Source organism: Anser brachyrhynchus, assembly GCF_964034855.1.
Source record: "Anser brachyrhynchus genome assembly, chromosome: 3".
Taxonomy (NCBI): domain Eukaryota; kingdom Metazoa; phylum Chordata; class Aves; order Anseriformes; family Anatidae; genus Anser; species Anser brachyrhynchus.
The window spans coordinates 46,644,104-46,669,674 of NC_137696.1; the positions used below are offsets into that span (position 1 = coordinate 46,644,104).

At 40.8% G+C, this 25,571-nt stretch overlaps 1 protein-coding gene across 1 annotated transcript in view; it reads right to left on the reverse strand.

Annotated features, from left to right (window-relative positions):
• Positions 1–25,571, reverse strand: part of KCNK1 (potassium two pore domain channel subfamily K member 1) — a 35,541-nt gene that overhangs the window by 5,025 nt on the left and 4,945 nt on the right. Inside the window, exon 2 of the mRNA XM_080586430.1 lies at positions 334–729. Within this exon, the coding sequence (XP_080442556.1) occupies positions 334–729 (396 nt within the window). The remainder of the gene's footprint in view (positions 1–333; positions 730–25,571) is intronic.

A 25,571-nucleotide genomic window follows, 5' to 3' on the forward strand; every position in this document is an offset into this window, starting at 1 on the left:
CTGACTCTGTGATGTGCTGTGAAACCTTAGCCTGATATGCTCCTGACCATCTCTGTAACAGTAATGTGAGCAGTTTTTGCTATTATTAGTAGGAGAGAAGTAGCTATGGTTTAGCACAATGGAATTCTGTTTTCAGCTTTTCCTTTCTTAACTAAGAAACTGACCTTATTTAAAACATTCCTCTTTACGCAGTTACCTACAATGCTAGCAGTTACCCCAGTTTGCTAGCTGATGGCTCAAAGCAATCACCACCCCTGGAATGGATAGGGGAAGCCTATTTTTAAATTATTTTAAATAAAACCCTCTCATTTAATTGGTTAGTTTGACACTTACATGTAATTCCAATTTTATACAGCTCTCGGAATTTTTGATTGTAGCCTTCTCCCGGCACATAGTCTCCTAGGCCAATGGTGCTCAGGGAAATGAAACAAAAGTAAAAAGATTCCAAAAAATTCCAGTCATCTTCCAGAACAGAAAATATTGCTGCTGGGATAAAGAAAAAGCACGAGACAGTGATGAACCCAAGGACTACAGCATGGATGATTGCAACAATCTGCTTGGAGAAGCCCCAGCGAATGTGGAAGTATATTACAGGCCGCCTGGTGACATAAACAATGATGCGCTGCACCACTGCTGTCAGGAAAAGCAGCGTAAATGGGATCCCGATGACTGAGTAGATGATGCAGAAGGCCTTTCCTCCATCAGACAAAGGCACTGTGTGTCCATAACCTGAAACAAAGCAGAGGGAAGACATAGACTGAGATAAATCTGGGACCCTCGTGTACCTATTTGATATTGACTATATTGCACAAGATAAAGAACTGCTTTGCTAGTGCTAAATCTGAATTCTGCAGTTCTTGATAAATGCTATTCAAAGAAGGTCTGCTTTAAGCAAGCAAATAGAGCCTAAGTACTGGCAATAAAGAATTAAAAATCCAAAAATATTTTTGTATTTCAGAATTGTGAACATAATTGTATTCATGCTTATTTTGGTGAAGAATGCAATGACTACTCGGGAGCAGGGAGCCTGTGGCAGGAAATCTGAGTTTTAATCTGGGTTTTCCACCTGACCTTTTTAAGTTTTACAAAGTGATGCAACCTTTTCTTTTACCCACCTTATCTACTGGGACAATCTATACTTCAGGAAAGTGTTCCTATACCTACTTTGTAGTAAAACACTCTGAGACCTTCTGTGAAAAGCATTTAAATTGCACTTAAAAACATTTAAATCAGCATTCCACACTGCGCACTTCCATATTCCCAGGAGGCGTTTAGATGATAACCCATCAAACACCTAAAAGTAGAACAAATATTTTCACAGCCAAACTCCAGGATCCAACCATTGCAGTTGGATTTTTGCCTAGTCATTTGCGTACCAGAAATATCAACAGTGATCTGTTTCAACTGCAGGAATGCATCCACTGTTTTACAAGCTGATCACGGCCAGCAACCTCAATTCCACAAACGTGTGCAATTACACTTGTATACAGCTCAAGCAGCTATGTTGCCAAAGCACACTCTGCCAGACAGCCTGGCTTTAAGTGTGAATCATGGGTGCAGAAAAGAGCAGTAAAGCCAGCATAAACCAGGAATGCTTTCTTCTGTTTGGCAACCAAGAAAAATTTGTTTTTATTGCAGCAAGGAAGGGGAAATCTCTTGAAATCTTGTTTGTAAGTTGCAGCTCTTTACCCTGATATTCCAAGCAAGTGCAGACAGGCCCTAGTAATTCTGCAGCCTCAAGTCTGCTAGCTCATTCAGGTTACGTTAGTGCTGTACATGAGGCATTTTACAGAGCTCCTGCAACTAGGTGCCTTGAGGAAGCCTGGCAGAACTCAATGCAACTGGGCTATGCCGCTGTTGATTTCTGAACTCACCCAGTCTGCCCAGCACAGCACTGGAGCAGGCAGACATTCCCTGAGGGCTCTTGGGGGCCTCCTGCCTTCTCCCCTGTGAAACCAACTGTTCATGGAATCATAAAATCGTTACGGTTGGAAGAGACCTTCAAGATCATCTGGTCCAACCACCGCCCTACCACCAATGTCACCCACTAAACCATGTCCCTAAGCACCACGTCCAACCTGTTCTTGAACACCCCCAAGGACGGTGACCCCACCACCTCCCTGGGCAACCCGTCCCAATGCCTGACTGCTCTTTCTGAGAAGAAATGTCTCCTCATGGCCAACCTGAACCTCCCCTGGCGCAACTTGAGGCCATTCCCTCTAGTCCTATCACTAGTTATCTGCAAGAAGAGGTCGACCACCAGCTCCCCACACCTTCCTTTCAGGTAGCTGTAGAGAGCAATACCCCTCTTATATGAACACCAGATATTTCTCCTCTAGATTAGTGAATTTAATAGTAGAAGTATTGCTCTTTTAAGTTTTCCAGCAGAGTAAGAAAAAGAATATTATTTTTTTTAAGACACAGAGATGCTTCCAGACAATGAAAGAAGGGCAAAATATTGTATCATGCCAACACACAAAATCATACCAGAAGAAATTTATGACATGTAGTTTCTCCACACTAGCTAACTTGATACGAGTCTTCAATTGTATTTGAATTTTAATGACTATCAAAAATTCATCTACGTTCAGTCTTCTGAACCCCTGAAAATCATAATGGCTTTTGTCTTGTTCACCTTCTGATTGCTTTATGTGTTTTGAGATGAGAGAACGGAACCACACAGAGCATGTCAGATGCAGCTTAACCAGATTTAGAAAGTGGCAAAGAACACTTCCAACACTTCCCACTTTCTGATCTACTCCGCCCTAGTAATACCGGACATCTGACTGGTGCTTCTGACTACGAGTGAGCACTGAGATGACATCTTCTTGGCCCTGTCTATCAGAACAGTAGGGCCTTGCCCCTCAGAGGTATCCAGGTATTCATCTGTGCAGATCCCATCACTTCGTATGTGTAACTATGATGGTGTTTGCTGTGTACATCACTTAACATTTTATCCCACTCATTTTCAAGTGATATTTTATGGCCCAGCTGCCCTGTGGTTCTTACAGCTTTGTTTTTCTGAAAATATTTTGTGACAAGAAGCCATCTCCAAGTTTCAAGGAAGGGAAAGGTGTGTTTGAGTTGATCGTAGCATATCTGAAACTGACTCACGTGATACAAACATGAAAACAGCAACTGCAATGCTTTATCACATCAAGGGGTCTTCACTAAAGCAGCACTAGAGATGTGTTACTTGATTAAGACATAGGGCCGACCTCATCTGGTCTAATCTACCTCATTCTCTACATCCACGCTTAAGAATGAATTCACACTGAAAGAAGAACAGGGAAAGGTCACTGAAACAACCAGAGGAATAGAAACTTTTCCACGAGTGAAAGATAAAAGTGGTTGGCTTCCTTGACACAGCTGAATGGAGGCTGAAAAGTGATATACTATCTCCCTATTAATGCATCAGCAGACAAGTGCTACCAAGGGAAAAGAAATGTTTCAGATGAAGAATAATATTGCCACACAAACAAATAGTTTTGATGTAGCCATAACTAAATTTAATCTAGGAATTAGAAAAAAGGTTTCTAACCTTCAGAGAAGAGTTTTGCAACAGCCACGCACATACAATACCGGGGAAAGAACACAGCTATGTTTAGGATGGAGCCTTGGTTATTCATCATAACCAAATTATGATGAAGCTTGGTAACTTTATGGATGGCGTTATACCATGAAGCTATACATGACAAGCAGAAATTGAGCTTGCAGATCTACAAAATCCCTTATAAGCTCCAGGTTCTTATAATTAATGTACGCTTGAACTGTACAATTAATCCAAGTTTTTACTAATTTGAACCCCAAAATTTGTATCATGCATAGAAAAAAATAAAAATTAAAAAATCCCTGATGCATTTGTCAGTTCTTTAGGCACAGGGCAGGTTGATGGTAATTTAACCCCAGCCTCTGTGCTGACCCAAGCACTGATCAGCTCATTTCTCACTGAGGAGTGGTTCTGGTGCTGTTACCTCTCTATCACTTCTCTCATAACTCCTGAAGGACAGGCAAATCATCTCTCCAGGTGCTACACAGTATGCACCCAGATTCAAAGGAAAGTGTAAAATCAAAGACGTTGCTACAGGAAAGTTTGCAACAAGATTCGGTTAAGTTGGGTGCTCAGACCAGCCTCTTGACTAACCCTTACCAAAATTTTCTCAGTTCACAGAATTAGCTGAGATGCGTGAAGCAGATGCTACCTTCCAAGGTCTGCTCTGCCATATCACATAAAGGTTAGAAAGGGGACTGTGTATCCCTCAGCTGTTAACTGTTACAGGAAGCATAGCAATGCTGAATGCTGATAGCTTCAGACCAAGGAAAGACTATACACTCCCCTCAGCCAGCCACAGTAAGAATATGACATCTTCCAGCAGCAACAGAAGAGTGATCAACATGTGCTTGCTCCTCAGGATCCAGAGTCAGTGGTTGGGAATAATTACACTGAAAAGCTTGAGTTAAAACAGTCACAATTTATGAGGCTGTAGCAGGTAGGGAGGAACATGGCCCATATTTTTTTCCAGTATGAAACTGCTTACTGACTTATTCCTAGCAATCCCTGTATGCTCTAGCCATCGCTGTACAAAAGTCATTAAAAAACAAAGAGCCTACAGCCATATATTAAAACACAAGAAATTACAGATCCGAGGAAGGAGACAACACTCCATGTCTGCCTTCAGCCATTTGCACTTGATTGCCTCCCGTCTCTGCTCCTGCATCTGTTTGTTGCTTCCTTGCACTGCAGCCTCTTCAGGGAAATGGCTTTCTGTGATCCCTCCATAAAGTGCCTAGCATACGCTGGTTCTACGTTAACAATAGATAATACAATGTATGGCAGTGTGCCTTTTTCAGCAGAACTACCATGCTCAGAAGCATTACAATTGCAATCCTGAGACATTATTTTTGTTATGAGAACAGGATGCTCACAAAAAGGGAACTATTTATATTCTGCTTATTAAAATGAATACATTTCTTTAATCTATCAGAGAGGAGTTGAATAGACTTGCTATGGGTGACTAGAATTAAATTGTCCACGTAGCATCTCCACAGCATTTCATAATTACTGATTATAAAGACAGACGAGATTTACAGTGTGCTATATCTTCATGTGTATAATCTGAACATCACACCACAATCACCTGTTTAAGAGCACTGACCTTTGAAAAACCAAACCTTCAGACAAACTGCCCAAGTGCGGAAGCAAAATGACACCAGAGATAAAAACATATTATTCATGCATAATCCTTTCTGTTGTCTATTCATAGATTAGAGGTACCATTCCTTCAAGAAGCTCACAAACTAGCTCATACAAGACCAGCAGGATTTACCACATTTAATAAGATCAACAGTTCATCTAGCTCAGCATCTTGACACAGACTGGTATTTGATTGTTCATACAAAGAGCAAAACCTTACAGGACATGCATAGCTGTGCTTCAGTTCTGCTAACACAAGAGGATTGTTTTTTTTCCCCTAAAAGTCATTTACTCTCTTATGACTCGGAAGACTTAAACTGTTAGAAGTTTACATAAATATACAAAATATTTGTATCTCTTCTGATGTAATTTTGAATGTCCCCATAATCCACAAAGGTGCTTAGTTTTAAAAGTTATTTAAAATTCTTAAATCTCTTTATATTGATCTTGGTGCAGGGAATTATACAGGTCAATTATGCGTTCAATAAACTATTTACTTTGACATTTGCTGTCTTTCAAGTTAGTCTTTTGTTCTTGTATCTTTCTAAAAAGGCTTGGTCATGACTTTTCTACACTTTTGATTGGTTTATATCCCTCTTGTGCGAGCTCCTCTTTTAGTTATTTTCCTCTGCTGTCTTCTCTATATCTAATTGTTTCTGTCACATCACTTTGCAAAGAGATACTCAGGTCATTCTATTCCAGGTAAGAAATATTTTCTCCCTCCATCTTGATAAGCCACGACACTTTGCTTGTTTTGCAGAGCCCCTACATAGCTCACAAGACCATCCAACTCCTAGCAGACTATGTCAAACCCAGCATCACGTACAACCATTCCATAATACTCTTCCACCCTGTGTTAGCCTGGTACTTGTTGGCACTGTGTGTTTTAACTTTCATCTTCCTCAGTTACTGCCTTTGACCAAGCTAAGTAGTTCTGTATCATCATGAATGCTTTGTCTCTTCATAGTTCAGTCCCTCCTGGAGCTCATTAAGTAATTGGACTTCCTTTTGTTAAGGAACAGCAGCCCTCAGAAAGCTTCCCCTGGCCAGCCTCTCCCAGGCTATGGTGATGAAGCTCAGGTGTGTGTGCAGGCTGCAGGACTGTCCCTTTCCCTTGCCCCTGTTAGACCCATGGGCACTGGCTGCCCATTATCGCTGTCATGAGAACGAGGCCAGCCCAGAGATCCCAGCCCACACCGCTAAAGCTCATGCCTCTCCCTTCATGACCTAATCAGTCAACGCCAGCTAATGGGTTTGTGTTGTCTGTCTGCTTCTGCCAGGTGGCGTTCTCCTTCTTCCCACCGTGTGTTTTGCCAAGCCACTGCTCCTTCAGGTCCCCCTACCCAAGGTGACCCATTGCAACGCCACCAGCCCCACATGGCAGCACCGAGCTCCTCAGGGCAGGGAGCGGGCTGTCCTTGGCATGTCCAGGTGGCAGAGTCATAACACCCAACCCAAACTTGGTGGCACAACACTACACACACACTCATCCCTTTGCTGGTCTGAGTCAGTGTCCCTGAAGAGAAGTCAGCCCTTTCAAGTCTGCTCACAATCTCCAAACGCCCCAACAGATGAAGGGAATTATGTGCTACATATTAAAGTCATGTAAAAGCCTTTTTCATTCATCTCAAGCATAACGTGACTCACTGGAATATGACGATGATGGAGGCCAGTGATTACATTTACGTAATTTCTACACAGTTGTTTTTATAAACCTTTGACATTTTCCATGTGTTAAACAGTGAAATACATCCTTCTTCATAACTGGGCTATAATCCTCCAAGATAAAAGGGAAATGTCAGCTAATGGGAGACCCATGTGGCAGAGAGATCACATAGAAGTTTCAAGTACTTTTTCTGCTGCAAGGAGGAACATAGCAGTAACCAGTGATCAGAAACTTGCCCTAGAGAATTCATATCAACAGCACGATTAAAGTAGCTGATTAGGAATTTTATGTAAAGTCAAGCAGTTGACTGGGCCATAAATTAGCAGGCAAAAGTCACCTACTACACAGAATGAAAGCAATTCCAAAGACACGCTACATTATGCAGTATATCTCTACATGGCAAAGAATCTGCTGAGAACCAAGTTGTCTTTCAGGGAAGGTATTTTGACTTCTCTATTTCTATCAGGTGTGCATTGGGAAGGACACGAGTGACTAACTTTAGTTAACTACCTGCCTATCTGCCATCTCTAACATTTTAGCACACCATTGCGTGTAAGCCTCTCTTCCCTGTATCACAGGTGGGAAGAAGAATTCAAAAGACTTATAAAAGACCTGAAAGTTGGTCCATAGCTAAAAATGTGCAAATCAGTAGTGCTGTGCTGCTACAAAGGACTTTTCAGAACTTTTAGTCAGGTTTGAGATACAGCAAAGCCATTAAAACAAGACATTTAAAACAGTTTTATGTGAAAAAGCAGGAGTGAAAATTAAAGAGGTTGCCAACACCGTTTCACTAAACAAACCTGAGAACTCTGATTTCCAGCCAGGCTGAGACAAGCTACCCTACATGGCTGAAAAGAGAAGGGGAGAAAAAAACCCCTATGATGGGCATTTTTAAGCAGAGAAAATCCATCTGGATGTCACATTTTGCTGCCTCCTCAGTTGAGCCATTAATGGAACTGGTTTTGTGTGCACTGGAAGAAGGAGGAGGAAGATGCGCAGTAAACTGTGTTAATTAAACCATCTGCATGGAAAAAATGAGGGAAAGTGAGAAGGAAATTTGTTTGAAACCTAGTTAATTTCACTAATTAAAGCGTACAATGCTGTCCTCAAACAGCTGCATCAGCGTAATTAGGGAGGTGATGAAGGGTGTGGCAGAAACCTCTTAAACCAGTTTTGCCACGAAGGAAAGCAGTCATTATGTCCATCCTCACACAGCATCAGGAGAGGCGATTTAAACCTCCAGCCAAAGTGATTAGATTCAGTGCTATTCCAGCTCCCTCCAATGATGCAGCCCTCAAACCTTGCTAGAATAAAAGTGATAAAAGAGTATTTAAACAATTAAATTAATGTTGAGGATTACTTCTTCTTCACAATGATTTCTCACCTTATCTCTTCTCAAAATAGCAAATCCTGTTTTGCCAATTTCTAGTTACAATTTCAGCGTGATATTACAGGGGTGTGTCAAGGGACTTCTTCCAAAACAAAAAGAGAATCCAACATACTGACCTGCATGTACCTACTGTGCGTACACAATTTCAGTTCCTTCTGAGACTACTTTTTGCTGCCATCAGTCATCAGTGCCCAAGACTGCTAATTCCTCACAACCAGTGTCCTGCCAGCTGAGTTTGGAGTTAGCTCAGAAAGAACTGCTTCATATAATAACCTCGCTAATGTCAGCTGCTGCACCAAGAAAGAACTGAACACCGTCAGTTTTGTAACTAGATTGATTGTATGAGTAATTTGGATGGCTGTCAGGAACATCTGAACCCAAGATATCAACCCAATAGCACGTATATACAGGCATCAATTTTCAAAGGTAGCTTCGAAACCAACTTCTACCAGAACAGCTGTACACCAAAACATTTATAGCTTGCAAATCATGTAGTCTATCACATCTGTTCCTACACAGGAAACAATATTTTTACCCATCCAAAGAATGAAACGGAGCTAGAAACTCTATCCACAGATGCTGGGAAAAGGGGAGGCTGATGAATAAAGCTGTGGAAAATGTTTGAAGGAGAGCAAGAGATACTCCCCACACTATTTAGGGGAGCAGCTCGCTTTACAATTTTTTATATTTGGAATTGTTTAAACCAATTTGCTCCAAACCTAGCAAACCACTCAGGTTTAATTCCCATCCTGAGTGATGTGACATGCATCACCCTAAATACCCAGAGTGACAGAGGTTATGGCTACATATTCAGACTTATGGTATCCACCTAAGGTATCAGAAAGCATGACAAAAAAAAAAAAAGTATGACAAAAAAAGAAGTTTCTTATGCCAAGAGCAAAAGGAGTAATGATTCCAGGTGGTTTTTTTTTTTTTTTTTTTTTTTTTTTTTCTGATTATATTCTTAGCCCCTTGAAAAGTTATCCCTTTTCCTGCAATAAGCCCCACGCCGGTCCCCATGCCTTCTCTGGGAATCCCACATGTAGAGTCTAGTCTGCACGAGCTCCTATTGACCTGGATATATGGATAGGATAGCAATTCTGGTGGGAAATCACTTTACATAAAATAAATATTTACCAGTATATATTCTTATCAATCATTTTATACTTACTGTACTACCAAAACAAAATAAAAAGTTTTTTTTGCCCCAGAAGCTTACAACTTCAGTACAAAATACAAGTCAGACAGTAAATATGAACTGAAGGGTGGAAGGAGAAAGAGAGTGAAATGCTACTGGGCACCGAGAGACAACAGAATCAATACACTACCTGCATCATCACTATTAAACTGCCTCTTTGGTTGTTTGTTTTTCTTCCTCCCCTTTTTAAAATAGCAATCACCAAAGAGAAAATGTTTAAAGAGCACATTGAAAGGAAAAAACAAATCATGGAGATTGCCATTAAAAGTGGCTGCACAGGAGAGAAAACCAACAGCGTGCACATGCTACAATTCCCTTTCGAAGAAATACTTTTACGTTCCCAGTCACAAATTCAGCCTCACATTTTTTCATATGTTCTCACAGGATCACAGAAGGGTTGAGGCTGGCAGGGACCTCTGGAGCCCACCTGGCCCAACCCCTGCCCCAACCCCTGCCCCAGCAGGGCCACCCCGGGCAGCCTGCCCAGCCCCACGTCCAGGCGGCTTTTGGAGATCTCCCAGGAGGAAACCCCACAGCCTCTCTGGGCAGCCTGTGCCAGGGCTCTGTTACCCCCACAGCACAGAAGTGCTGCCTGGTGGTCGGGTGGACCCCCCTGTGCTCCAGTTTGTGCCCACTGCCTCTTGTCCTAGCACTGGGTGCCACTGAAAGGAGCCTGGCTCCGTCATCTTTGCAGCCTCCCTTCAGATGTTCACACACACACTGGGGCGACCCCTCCGAGCCTGCTCTTCTCCAGGCTGAGCAGTCCCAGCCCTCTCAGCCTTCTCTCATGGGAGAGGTTCTCCCACCCCTCCATCATCTTTGCAGCCCCACGTCCCTCTTGCACTGGGGAGCCCAGACCTGGAGCCAGCACTCCCCAGTGCTGAGCAGAGGGGAAGGATCACTTCCCTTGGCCCGCTGGCAACGCTCCCCCTAATGCAGCCCAAGGCACCATCAGCTTTCTTTGCTCCGAGGGCACCCTGCTGGCTCGCCTGTGGCCATTAATTATGCAAGGAAAATTGAGAGTGCATTAGGGCTTTTCACTTGAGTTTACCAACGGACATCAAATTGATACATACATTGTGCATCTAGTTATTTATTTTTAGCTATAGAAAAAATGCAGTACCATCTGCTTATAATGATAACTCGTGTCTTTTTGTGCGTGCACGTGCTATTCTAAGTCCACTTACAAGTTTCTAGAGTGATACACTCTCAGCTTCTGCAGCCTTGCAGCCCTGGAAACTCCCAAATTCCAAAGATGATTTTGTAATTCCAAATTCTGTCAGTGAAATCCTTGCATTATTCATGTTAATCAGTAATCCATTTCTTGTCCAAGGCACGTATAAAGAATATTCTTCTTCTTTTGAGTGAGGAAACACGTTAAGAGGGTTGTTGTCTTGGTTCCTCCCTAGCTGCCAAAGCAGGCTAATTCTATTCTAGGAGAAATTTCTGTACCCTGTATGATATCAAGGTTGCTGTACATTTCTATATATAGGAAGAAGACGGGAAAAGTGAAAGTTGTGTCCTGGGCATGTCTTTACAATTCCTTTTTTTTCCCCTCCTGTATCAATTATGTACAAGAGGAACTGTTGCCACTTTGAACATTAAGAACAACTGACAATAAAGCACAAACAACCTTTAATTTTCTGTCTCCAAATTCTGACATTTTCATATGAATTATTATTAATCTTTTTTATTAATCTTTTTTCATAGAGATGAAAATTTAGAAATTATTTTCAAACTAGAAAAAAAAATGTACATTCTTGAAGACTGATGAAAACAGCATCACCATGCACCATCTGTGAGTTCGCTACTCTCATAATCCACAAACACTGACATAAGAACACGTGTTAAAAACATTTTTCAATTAAATTCAAGTGACAAAACAAAGCAGTACAAGTACCCTGTTATCATTTCAATGCCTGAGAGAAGAACTGAAGCCAATGCAGGGAGAGAGATCGAAAATTTTTGTTCATGGATGGTAATTTTCTATTAAAAATGTGATAATTTTGACACCCTTCACTCTCTACAGAGCCAGTAGGAGAAAAAGTGCCATGATGAAACAAATGCTTCTGTTTGATTTGTCAACAAAACGAGTCCTTTAAAATAGGAAAATAGTTTGGCTGAAACAGGAGCTGAGGTCTTATTCTAAAAATTTCATCTCAATTTTATGAAAAAAGCTGTATTTGATCATATTACTTAAGGGATCAAGTATCTGCCAGTTTCTGCCCAGAACCAATTATTTTCACTACTGGAATGTAAAGTATAGCAATGGAAGAAAGAAATGGAGGAGGGGAGTAAGAATTGTATAGCCACTTTGTTTATATTATACATCTACACTTATTGTGCTAGAGTGGAACAGTTAGTTGCATGGAGCTAAGGTCATCATTGTAAGTGAGGGTTTAACTTCAGATTTGCTCTACTTTGTTCACAAAGACTGGATGTATATTAACAGGTGAGGTGCACTTTGCTGCTCTCCAAGACTGCTTCCTTCAGCTTTGTTCAATCAAACAGGAGCCCACTTTGCATGCTACAAGACTGGACCACAGTATGAACCACAAGTGGGAATGATCTGTGGAGTTGCTGTGGCACTGCATGCCTGACCTGAACCAAGACACTACTGCAGATGCACCGACTTGGGACCAAGAAATCGGGCAGACCTCAGCTTCTTTCGGAGTTTGAAACTGAATTTAACAGCACTTCTCTAGCATCACCTCCTGCATTCATGTTCTGCAGGGCCCTGCCAGAGCATCTTAAGAGTATAGCTCCCTATACAGAAAGCTTTTCCTCTTCTGATGGGCTCCAGGTTTTTGTATGAAGACCTTCACTTTTCTAAAGTAAAGTTTCTGAATTGCCATCATGACTCAAACACAGCAATGCAAGATGAGTGATGACAATATTAACACTGTGAGGCTACCGGAACCACAGCTCACTCAAGAACATACAAGGACTTTCCATAAACTGAAGGGAAACTAGACAGAACTGAGGATCAACTCGGAGGAGTGCTTATACTTTCCTAATTCTAACACAATATTCTACACTACTTTCCACCACAAGGTTCACTCCATGTCTCACTCATCACACCATGTAACCTGATGCAAAGATTACAGCTGGATGGGCAAACTGGAAGGCTAGCAAGGAGTAACATTTGATAATTTACAGTGACTGCTGTTTTAGCCAGTTATTACCTATAGTTTCTATTTAAAGTAGTGAAAAAACCTTACAACTGCACAGCAGTGATGGTAATGTTGAACCCATTCACACACCAGTGGTTCTAAGGAATTGGTCGGTACTGATGCTTCTTGGTAAAAGGCTGCACTGTACTAGAACCACACAAACAGCAGGTCCACTGCACGGGAACCAAATTCAGCCAAAAGATAAAGTAGAGAACTCGGTCCCTCCCACACGTCAGATGATTATTAGTGAGGGGTCCTCGCAATAACATCTCTTCTCAACCAGAGTCAGAGAGAAATACAGCTCAAAAGGTAATAACTAAGTGAAAAACAATAGCATTCTTTCATGCCACAGCCAGACACTGATCTCCCTAATCCTGCCTGGATACATTACATGTGAGTGCAGCATACATTAGCAGCCCAAGGGAACTGTTAGACCTTTCTTGCACAGCCTACGTGAAAGCACACGTTGCTCACCACCAGAAAGGGACCTACTGTGTGTGAGACAAAGGTGGCAGGACTCCAGGTGAGGCACATACTCCATTTCCAGGGCTATTAAACATGCCTGTAGAAAGGACACGTGGTCTGTAGGACAAGCTTGGGCTCCCCAGGCATTCAGCTGGCAGACCTTTCCCACTTACCCTGTGTGAACAGTAAACCAGATTTTTTAAACCCTACTGCCCCACTGTAAGCTACACAGTACCTACAAAACTGTTTGTTGTGGACCTTTTTGTTATGACAAGCTAAACCTTAAACCTGCCATGAGGTTTGTGTGGGCTGGACCTGTGTTCTCTCAGAGTTCTGGTAGCTTCAATCATGCTTTTTGGAGCAGTGTCATTAAAGACTTCATGCTCTGTGTGCATGGCTTCAGACAGTGCTCAGTGCAGGAACAAAGACAAATATGTGAGCACATTCAGTAGACAGAAGTCTGCTAAGCCTCTGTGAGAAAGCATTTAGGCTTCAGTTCTGTCACAGATAGTAGTCAAAAGATGTGTGTGCATTTCTAGGTTTGCTTGGTTTTAGCTTTAAAACAAATTAACAAGCAAACTTTTTTCTAAACCTGAAGTCTGTATACTAGAATTTGGGTCCCCTCAGAGTTATCCTAGATTTATGATCCTATAAGGGTTAAACTACAATCAAACCAGGATTCATCTGGGGCTGGGATTTTGCACCCCCTTCCTCCCCCGACCTCTCAATAACAGCATATTTCTAGAAATACCTATCCAAAACCAGAGCATCATATTTTTAGATCAATCTCTAGCAAGCAGTTAGCATAAGTAACGAAACACGTCTCTTGTATCAACAGCTATTTTCCATGAAACCTAAGATTCATTTTTCAATGGGGGGAAAAAAAGATGAAAATGACGAAAGTCTGCTGAATAAAAGCCAAACCCAACAGGTCAAAAGCAAGGTTAGACTTCCTGAGGGCTCCTCTGAGACTTCAGCAAGGAAAATTCCAATTATTCTTTTATTGGATTACCTGCCCGCTAGGCAACAGATGGTCAAAAATCTGTATCAAAGTGGGGCCCCCCATCAGATTACTTTATTATGAATATTTCCTGATAGAACAAACTCTGCCTGGGAAACTAAAATTTGATAAAAAAAGAAATGTGAACGGGCTTTACTAGGGAAGGTCTACTGGTAGTTCTCTGAAACGTTAGAAAACAAGGCAAGGTTTTGTGCTTACCTTTTGTAAAGGGTTTTTGTATTCTGTTTAGCAACACATGTGCAGCAACATTCCCACAATAATGGATTTTTAAAGCCACAGATCACCAAGATTAATATGCAAAGAAACAGATTCATTAAAAACCTTCTTAAAAATTTCAACACCAATTTCAAGGTATTGAAAAGAGGTACAAACCCTTCTGCGGTTCTTCCTAGGATTCACATCCTTAAATATCCAATATTGGAAAGAAAAATCTTAAACACAGAAAAAGTTTTGGCAGAGACCAGGAAAGAAAGTGACATTATTGACTAGATTTAGTCATTAGCTTGCACATGATCTTTTCATTTCATGTGTTCTTTTGGTAAAAAGCATGTTGAGACTTTCACCTTGACTACAGCATAAAGGTTGATATGTTTTACACAACAGTAATATTTCTAGATTTTGTCTTTAGATATGGCAGTCTGCAGCAATGTCCCCTACAGAAAAATTCATTTTAGCAGCTTAGAAATGCATTTAGCATTTAATTTCAATGAACCTGAGAAGGTAAACATGTTCTAAAGAGACTGGCAGAAGATAGAGCTTTTTGTTTCTTGGGAAAGGTCTGGAACCATGATTTCATTTCATGCTGTAATTTTCTCTTTCCCTACCTCCGCTAATCGTTCTGTAACAGGTTTTAAAGTTCTATCAATTACTTCAGCCTCCACCACTTGAAAGACCTTGTTTATGAACATATTACAGGGATGTGCCAGCTGCCACTGATGAGCCCAGCACCTGTGCAGTATGGTACTCAGCTTGAAGAGAACAAGTCTGGTACTGTGTAGTGGGAAGAGGTTTCTAAAATTGGTAACGGGCACCTGGTACCATTCCAAATCCATCCTGGGAGGTGTCACAAGCTTTAAATGTGTTGCAGTGGCACTTACTGCAGTGCTTTCATCACATCTAATTAGTGAAGAACACTTATCTGGTCTTGCTATGTTATCATTTCTTGCACTGAAACGAGCCACAGTTGTTCTTCCAACCATCTGGGAATAAAAAGAAACAACCAGCTGCAAATTAGTATGCTTCCTACCTTCACTTCTGAAGTAAAAATTGCTTTATTGCACCATCAGGAAGAACAGGACATGAAAACAGTGAATGAAACTGGTATTGTGGGCAGTAAAGAATTATTACACAACATTAAAAATTAAGCAGTTTCATGCAGGAAAGTTAAAATCAAATCTGTAAGCAGCATCTTTGCATTAAAATGCAACTTCACATAGAAGAAAGTATTATCTGCTAAATACAGCAGGGGAATAGGACTTCAAATCTTGTTGTAGATTTGACATGTGGAACTTGGGGAAATTACTAGCATCAGCTCCCTTGTTGACAGAGGAAGACACACAGTCCTTTCATATCTTTGTATGATATTTTGGTATTTCATACTTACATCAATCAGACACAATAATGCATTTGCATACAAATAAATCCTATCTCTACCTTTTGTTTTAATTGCTATTCGTGAGAAATATGAACGATTCAACAGTATGTAGAGCAAAATAGAAGCAAATCAACACAACCAGCAGAAATCAGTGAACCAACTAACCAAGCTACACAGAGCTAGAGTGCAATCAATCTCCAGTTTTATGGAAGGTATGTTCCACCTGGAATATTCATTCCTAACTTAAAAATAATACTTATCACTTCTGAAATTAAAAGACAAAGTTTAATCAATAGCCAAAGTGAAATATCTTTCAGATGAGATAGTTTATTCTAAATCACAGTCCATAACACAATGTCTGATGGTACTCTGCCATCCGAATATAGCCTAGCTGAACAGACTCACACATTCATGTTCAAAACAGAACATTAATTTGCAAGGCCCAATGGGGAAATACTTTAACTGTTGAGAGCTGGCTTATGGAACTGTAAACAAATTTTACAGATATTGAGTATTGAATCACTCACATGTTTGGGACAGCCCATATAGCAAACACCAACTGCAGGAACCATAAACTAAATTAATCACACTGGAATCAGGATAGCCAGCATAATCACAACTGTATGTCCTACCAACAAATACAAGGAAAACAGAAGAAAAGAACAGGACTGTAATTGCACATACTATTTCTGTTCATAAGAGGAACTGTAGACAGCTTTGTTTAACTAGAAATTCTTTAGAAATAAATCACAATGTAGTGTTTAGAAAGGCAAACTACAGACACAAGACATTTAGCCAACAACGTAAAGACATAGCAGTTTAAATGCTGTGGGATTTCAAACACTATTGTTGTCTGCTTATATTAATGGCAATTTGTTTTAAGATGGTGAATATTTTTTCAGTTTGCTAGCAAAATGCCTCCTGGTAGGGTATATGATATCTTCAGAAATTCTTACAACTACAATATGATTGACCTAGTGAAAATATATCATCCTAGCCTCTGAGGGACAGAATAAGATAGCCCTGCACACAATGAAAGCAGGCAACGTTAAATCCATAGGACAATTCATCAAAAATGCACTAACTGCTCCATCACAATTCTGGACCACTGCATCAGACCAACACCATCAACACCGACCAATGATTCTGGGTCCCATTTCCTCAGGTCCCAGTACCATAAGGTAGCATATGCATCAACCTGCTGAGCATCTGACCAGCCTGAAAGACTGAGTCGTGTGGGGGGTGGGGGGGCTTCATGGTCAGCACTTTCCTTTCAGTGCTTGCATTTGCAAACCGAGGCCATCAAGAAAAAGGCTCGACTGATGCAACCTGTGATTCTCTAAGGGATGTGGGATGCTGTAAATGGCATCTCTCAGATGCCAATGTACTGGCGGGGGAAGAAGGTGATAAACTGGCTGGTGATTCCAAAATAAAGACAGGCAGGGAAGAGCCAGGGTCAGCAATGTGTAAACTGATAGTTAGCACATCTTTTCAAGAGAGGTATTTCTTTGCAAGAGTCTGGCCCTATGAAAACCCAGTTTCTTGTAATTTTCAAGGATCAAGATTTATAAACTAGTTACGGTAACTAAACACAAAGGTATTAGTTCTGTATTAGTTTCAAAAATGACAATTTATCAAATAATGCTAGTTACATAGCAGGGTAAAAATAAAGCTCCCCCTAAGATGTGTGTACCTGGGGTAGTGGATAGAGTCCTAGCAGGGTGTAGAAATATTTCAGAGGCAGCATCTCTATCAACAGGAGCTTCTTTCAGCTTTGCTAGAGGTCACTTTAATCTTGCTTGAAATATTGCTCCTTCGCGAGGGGCAATGAGCAATTGTCAGATACATCATCATTACAGGAACACGTTCTTAGCTTGCCAGCTCCTTTTACACCTGTTGTCAATTTGGCCATGCATTTTTGATTCTTCCCATGCTTTCACCAAATTGTTATCTGAAATATCTGATCTAAGAGTTGCAGCTGAGAAAGAAGATCCTTTTCCCTTTGTGGCTCTACCCCTCTTGCATTGGTTGTAGCTTATCTGACTGCAGTAACTCAGAGCAAACTAATCCTGCAGAAAGCGCCTACATTTCTTCTAGGCCAATAAGCTGAGCTAGCTTACTGCTGTGGTCCAGGAAGCATCACAGCTACCACAGAGAAGAAGGCTGGGCCACAGGGCGGGAATCAAAAGTCCAGGATATCTTCTTTCCAGTGGCAGGATTGTTAGGTAGGCCCGGCACATTTTGTTTTACCTCACCCTGGGCAAACGTTTTCCTAGATATAAGGAGAGGTAACCAGCATGCTAAAGCAGAACAAACTCTACCTTCTTCCCACAAAGGCTATTCATGCATTTGATAAGTTATGTGGGCTGTATTAACTGATAACCATCTTGTCTTCTGCACAGAGTACACAACTCAACAATTTCCTAGATGGGAGTGGCAATGCTTCTGGAGTCTCCACTGAAGACACAGAAATGCATATTACAGATTTTGATATGGCTTCTCTAAGTCCTTATTCAAGAAGCTGCAATTTTCACTATTATTACTGAGCAGAGAAACTATTACTAAAACAATACCAAAAAAAAAAAAAATACCAAAAACCAAACCAAACCAAACAACCACCAAACCAACCATCCAATGCAAGAAAATGAAAGCATGCTAAAGCACATCTGCGGGATGGAAAAAGTCAGCTTACTGTAGGAAAACATGGCCTAGCACCTAGCAGGAGGAGCAGAGAGCTGCAAGACAAAATTCACAGGCTCCTATTCTCAGCCATACTAATGGCTTACATGAACTTTCACAGCTGCTTTTTTCTCTTTGCCTTAGTTCATTCTTTTGCAAAATACATACAGAAATACCACTCTATCCCCAAAAGAACAGAAAAGTGCTTTATCCAGTAAAGCAGTTCTTGTTACACACATGCTTCAGCATCTACTTTTAGAAGGCGGTTCAGAAATTTGGGAGATTATCACCATCTCCCTCGTGACATCTAATTATCTGGAACTCAAATAGCTGGTTATGGAGTTGAAAGAATTCCTATCTTTCAGTTTAGGTTGAGATTTGTTATTACCAACAACTTCTAGTATAAGTGACATTTTCCTCTAAGCAGCATACAAAATTGTCAGATAGCGATTACCCCAGAAAGCATGACCTGAACATTCAATAGGCTTCATTTAGTACAAATGGCTGCACGGAAAGATCTGAGAGATAAAGATTTATTTTTGCACTATATATAGGCAGAACGAAAATGTACAATAACTCCAGTAACGAAGTCAGGCAGGAGCTTGCCCTATCCCTAGATTTTCTCTTTTCTTATCAATGTGCGTTGCTGATTCACAGAATGCAACGTCAGGCAATGTTCAGAGTTGTTTGTCTGCCCAACTGGAGCTGCAGTAGAGGACCAGCAGACAGGTTGAGAACCTTGATTTCTCAACAGACGTGCTTACACACACAGGTGAATTAAACAGTCTCTAACATAGAAGAGCTTCACTGCCCAATACTAACCATTCAGATGATTAACAGCATTTTGCATTCATTTCTGTGCATCACTCTTACAGTTTTCTATAGCTAGGACTTTCAAATGGTAACACAATGACACATCTCTGAGTCTTAGTTGTTTTAGCTATACTACTGCGTCAGTATTCCAAGTTAAAATGTAACCATGAAAGTAAGTAACAAGACATGCTGTGAATGAAAATTTAATTACCCATTAGTAAGTCATATACCCTAAAGCTTTCAAAGCTGTAGAAGAAATGGAAGTTCTCCGGTTTGCTTTAGGGTTTTCTCATTTCCTGTAGGCCTATGTCTGTCTCATACAATACGCAGTTGGGTAAATAGCTACTTAAATAATACACAGAGTAGAGATGTCATGGCCTTCTCCTGTTAATCTTTAACACAAGAAGATATTTTTAGAACTTCTTTCTCCCTTTTATGAAGTTAGATGTAAAGGATTGTAAAATGAAGTTCCCCAAAACTAAACTTCCAAGCTACTACTATTTTTTTTTCAAACCAGTCTCTGAACACATTGCTACTTTCAGAGCACACTTGCTGTTTTCCACTACAGCTTTCTTTAAAGCCATGAATCCTATGATCCCAGCCTACTAGTGGAGAGACAAAACCAGAATCTGTCTTGCCTTTGCGTTTGGTGACTCTGCAGGAGCAAAACCCTTTTCAAACTATATGAAAAACAAAGAAGGGCACCCACTCTAGCTTGCCTCTGGACTTTGGCACTACTATTGCGTGTTGCAGTGTCTGAGCCTGCCAATCGTATTTTAAAAGCTCAACCTAACAAAATATGTGGTCAGTGTGTTCCTTGTAGGCTTTAAACAACAAATAAAGTAAGAGCCCAACTACCACACCAGAGAGAAGTCAGTGCAGGCTTTAAGATAAAAGCAAGCATGAGCCTCATGCAAGCCAGTGCTGCCATCATTTGAGGCTGTCTATCACTTTTGCATCTTCTTGCCAAGAATTCTTCTTGCATTTTAAAATAACTAGTAATAGTGTGTATCTAACCTTTGCATATAACCCAAAGGGAGAATAATCTGGGGAACAGCAGTAAATTTTACAATCATTGTCGAGCCAGCTGCCTCCTTTTCCTTGACGCAGGAGACCTTTGCCCCGCAATCCTGTATTCTGCTTAGCTTCGGGATACTCATGTGTCACCCTTAAGCACGTCACAGCTGAAAGGAAGACTCAAAAGCAGACGTGCACTTGTGACAGGATTCTCACAGGCTTAGTAGTTGTGTCGTTTTTTGTAGATCAAACTCTGTTTCTTTCCCCAACAGCATGAAAGACAAACATTGGGCTCATCCTTTTGGTCTCACTGCATGTTTCTGTACAAAAAGCCTGGCATATAGCTTTTACCAACACTGCAGCAAGTATTTATGGTGAATCAAATGTGTACCCTACTTGTTATTTTAATGGCATACAAACATATCAGTATCAGCTAGCTGCAGTTCCTTTACTGTAAACACTGGATAGATAATATTTAGTGACTAAATAAAATATTTTCATATTGATTTGGGAAAAGTATTCCTCTTATACTCATTTCAGCATAATAGAACCACCAATGTCATACAGCCAGTACAACAAAGAAATGAAGTCCCACAATCTAAGTGCTGCCTGAAGTGAATTTTCATTTGTAAAGGTCAAAATTTAGAAGTTAGATTCACATATTATTAGGATTAAATTTATGTTTATTAAATTTTGCTTGAAAACATCCTGCATAGAAGTTCTGGCTACTCCAGAAGTTTTTGTTTCGTAGTAGAACACAGAAAAAAGAATGCAGAAAGTCTCTACTCCATGTCAGCTTAACATCAGCCTAGACTCACGATTTTCAGGAGAAACATGGAAAGCTGCTATTTAAGTTTCTACTGGTAAGTAGTATGCAGCTTGGTCAGAGGGCACAGCTCCACTTTCTCACACCCAAGCAGAGTGGTACCGAGATTGCTGGGTTGGCTTGTTCTGCTGGCAAAACCTGTCTCCCAAGCAAGCCTTGTCCCTCAGCTGCTGCTTAGGCACTATTCCCTGGCCATCTTCCTGCTTCCGCGTCTGCATGGCCCCAACGCCTCAAAGACGCTGTGATGCCTTCTGAAGCTGCTTGGACTACTGGCACAAAAATCGTCTGAGAACACGGACTGCGGTAACACTCAGTGGTTTCATGCCTGTGGTCTGGTGACAGCTGGTACACTGCTTTGATTCATATGAGGTTTTCCTCCAAGTTTTCATCCACTGTTTTCAGAGATAAATGTATATCTTTTTCTTTCCAGGGGAGAGAAAATCCATGTTCTTGTGAAAGCCACTCTGACATTTTTCTGAAGCACAGCCACTTGAAACGCTTTGTTTTATTCATTTCTTTCTGTCCTGTTTCTTAAACAGATCACTTCTTTGCATTTCTGGTCAGGACAATCTTATAAAAGATTTTAGCTAGGTTCTTTAGAGAAAAATGTAGTGACACTTCTCATAGGGTCTTCTGGGTCATCATTAGTAACCACTCTAGGGCTACAGTTAAATTTTGTACAAATATCAACCTACAAGCAGCTGAGGTCAGATCCAGAGACACAGGAGGAATTTAAGTAACTAACTCTCAAAAAGCATTTTATTGCTTCTCTCTAATCATGAATTCATTGAAACTCACCTAGGTATCCCAATTTTTCCTCAGATTGCTAAAATTCCACTTCTGCACATGCCAAGGAACATTATGGTCTTCATATGGCTTAGCAGCTTGTGGCCTAGTTTATAATTAACTTGGAGCAGTGGCTAAACTAGAAATTTCTCCCTGGATCATCACGTTCTTCTGTCAAAATAAAGCATAGATTAAAACAATGGTGCTATGGGTCAAAATGAAACAAAGAACAAAAAACAGCCAACAGATAAATAAAAACAAGAAAAACTAGGTATTTCAAAAAAGAGGTATTTTAAGTTGTATACACATAGAAGTGAAAATCCTATTAAACAATGGCTCGGAACTGCAGAATTTGATTATTAAATGCATGCATTTTAGAAGTCCTGTTCTGAATGCATACATAACTTTTAGCTTAGGAATCAATCTAGAGATGTCAGCAAAACAGTAGTAAAAATTCCAACTTTGCAAAAGGATTCAAACTTTTTAATAAAAGGCAAATTTTTGGAGATATTACTCTTCCTCTCAATAAGGACGTAAATATCACAGAACAAAATCAAGCCAAGCAGAGTAATAATTAGAAATAATAACAGAGTAACTAGAGGCCATGTAATCTGTCTATGACATGTAGTTTTAACACAGCAGAATTAGGAAAAAAAATAGAGAAATAGCAAAGGTAACATTTATGAAAAGAGTCGATTCATAAGCCCAGGGCAGAATACCGTCAACTCAGTCCTGACGTCAGTTATACTCTGTTCAATGGACTGTTTTATTAATTTCTTTTATTATTTTCTCCTTCAGCAGGGGAAAAGCGACCTCAGACCTGACATGGAAGGACAAGAAAGGTGGTAGTATTAGTCCTTCCAGTGTGGAAAGCTGCTGGGCTAGCTCCTCATCCCCGGGAACTTAGCAAGGCAGGTGGCACAGCACGATGCAGAAGCAAGGACAGAGCAGGTATGAGAGGCGCTTTGTCCACTACCAGCCAGCACTGCTCTGAGCAATAACACAGTAACGCTACTCCACGGCTTCTCTGGTTTCTGCCAGGAGAGTCTTCACTACTCATTGGCCTGTAAAGCATAAACATTGGATTAGAGCTAGTGTTGCTGCCCTTTATTTCAGCACACACGAGCAGAAGTTTGGCACAGCTGATGGCTGTGCTCACATGAGAAACCAGGAACCGCCAGCCAGCCCGGAACATGAGATGGGACACACACGGATTTCCTCTCTGCTACTGTCTGCTTCACTAGAGAAAACAAGAACTTTGTCCCAGGCACACAAGAGGTAATATGACCAGGCTACTGGTTGCAGCTGTCATCTCTGCTAGCTAAAGAACAGCTTGCATCCTAATATCCTTTCCAAAATGTTTACTAACTTTGACTAATACCAGCAATTTGATAAAATTCATATCAATTTGATTTTTTTCCCCACCCAAACTCAGAAAGGTTGAGGGGTTTGTTGGTGGGGCTGGTTTTTTAAACCTAAGTTCCTTCTTGGGTAATTTTAAATTTGAGGTTGTTTTGTTTTTCTTGAATGTTCATGTTTTTACATTGTAAGAAGGAAGAAACCAGAAGCATCCAATCTACCTTTCCAGTCTTACTCTCTCTATATATTCATCTTGTCTTCTCCTACAGCTTCCTAAGACATGTAATGGTAATCTTTTCTTCCTTTTTTTTTTTTTTTCCCTTCAAGAAGGCTAGAAAACCTTAGTTCAAATCCTTCTTCTGAGAACAGCATTCAGCAGAACTCAAATTTCCAATGTCCCAGGAGACAGCACCTTAACCCGAGGCCCAAACCGGAACAGGGCAGCAGCAAGTCTGGAACTGCTCTATGGTCTTTAAAAATGGGGATTTTCCTCAAGAGGAAAGCAGACACACAGGCAGACAGCAGGACTTTCCCTCTGTGTTTATATTAACAAAGCAAGAAGTGGGATGCCTGGTTCCTGATCTATCATCCTGATAGATCTATCAGGGATGACTGTCTCCTGATCTATCTGGAAGGGAACAGCCTCAGGGAGCAGCTATGACAGTCTGATGCCAGAGCACTCTGTAATATCAGACCATTCTCCTGGGGTATGGGTTCAGATCCCTCCAAGCAAAAGAGGGAAAAGAATGAGGTTTCTCACATCCTAAGTCAACATCCAAACAGTCGGTATGTTGGATGTAATCCTGCTCTGGCATCTTTCTCAACTTGCCTCTTCGTTTCCTTTGCTTTCCTTACCAGCACTCCTGCACAAACACCCTTCAATTGCAGGGCACAGCACAGTTACTTTTGTCTCCTAGAAAGTCTCCAGCAAGTTACATTTTCCTGTTGCTTTCTGAGTAACAAACAACTCTTAAAAGAGAAACAAAGTTCCTTCCCAAAGTTTGGCATCCTAGACCTGGTCAGTAGCTACAATTTATCAGAGATATTTAAGTGATCCATGAGCGCTACAGGCAGAGCAGCAGTACAATGAAGTTTCAGTTTTCTGCTGGAGTCAGAGGTAACCAAGTTTAAACTATCACCAAATTTGTATATTTTCATACAAGAAGCTACAGGAAATCCCATGCCAGGTTTCTAGACATGTATTTCATATTACTTATGCAATGCACTTATTCAGTGTGTGTTAATGAGGTAATACAGTCATCCTCAGGGACACAGACCACGTATTCTGATGCCTACAATTTAAACAAAGTAAGTTTTACATTAAATTTAAGTATAGAACAAATAAAAGTCTGCTTTGCCTAAAGCCTCTGTAAAGTACCCTCTTTCTAATGAAGTTAAATTCACCTTCTTCCATAGGTTATGAAATTCCCATGTGGCCTTTTCAACCTGAGGGCTCTATTGTAAGCATGTATGAATCTTAGAATGGCATATTACAAAGACATCATGATACTTTCACGTCATTCCCTAATCTTCCACGGATTTGTCAAGATCTGTAATGCACGCTGAGTCTGCATTGGATACGGGGTCTGTTCCCCCAGGAGGCAGAAATATAAGAAAGACTGCTTCTTGACAGAAGAACATGGAGAAAATGATGCAGACTGACAAGGTTTTCCCTCCCTAATCACTTCATATCAAGCCTACCTTCTTTTGCAGCACAGCCACTGACTCCAGCACCACCTCCCAGTCTGTTCTTTTTCATACAAAAGGCATAGCTTAGTTTCCCTTGCAAGTTATCAGTAACGATGCTTATGAGAATCAGACCTAACAGAGAAAGCCCTTAGGAAGCAAATGATACATTCATTAATTCCTCATACTGCTTGCCAGTAAAACTCATATAAACTATGTAACTTGAACACAAAAGCTTTCCCTGAAAAACATACTGTTTCTTTACTACTTCCTCAGCTGAGCACTTTCAAGGTACTAGCCACTGTCAGCATTTACCTACAGCTATTACACAGATGTTCTTTACTCTTCCCAGAATGCAGCAAGCAGAAAACTGAAGCCAGCACCTCACAGACCTTGGGCATCACTCCTCATGGTGTGGCATAACATAATCCAGTCCCCATTGACAACATTTCAACTGGTACAGGCTAAATTCTGCAGATGTTGATACCCACTAACCACCTTGCAGAAAACCACGTTAGGGGCTTCAGAAACATCTGAGTACTAACAGCTCTCTCCTCCCTTTTCTTACCGATCTAAATTCTTGTGGTTTAGACAAGAGTGTAGTCTGATCTTAAACAAAAAATGAAAAACGTGTGTTGCTGTTATGGAAGACAACTTCTCCTCACCTTTCCTGAGGTCAGGGCAAAGTGTATCTTGCCAACTCT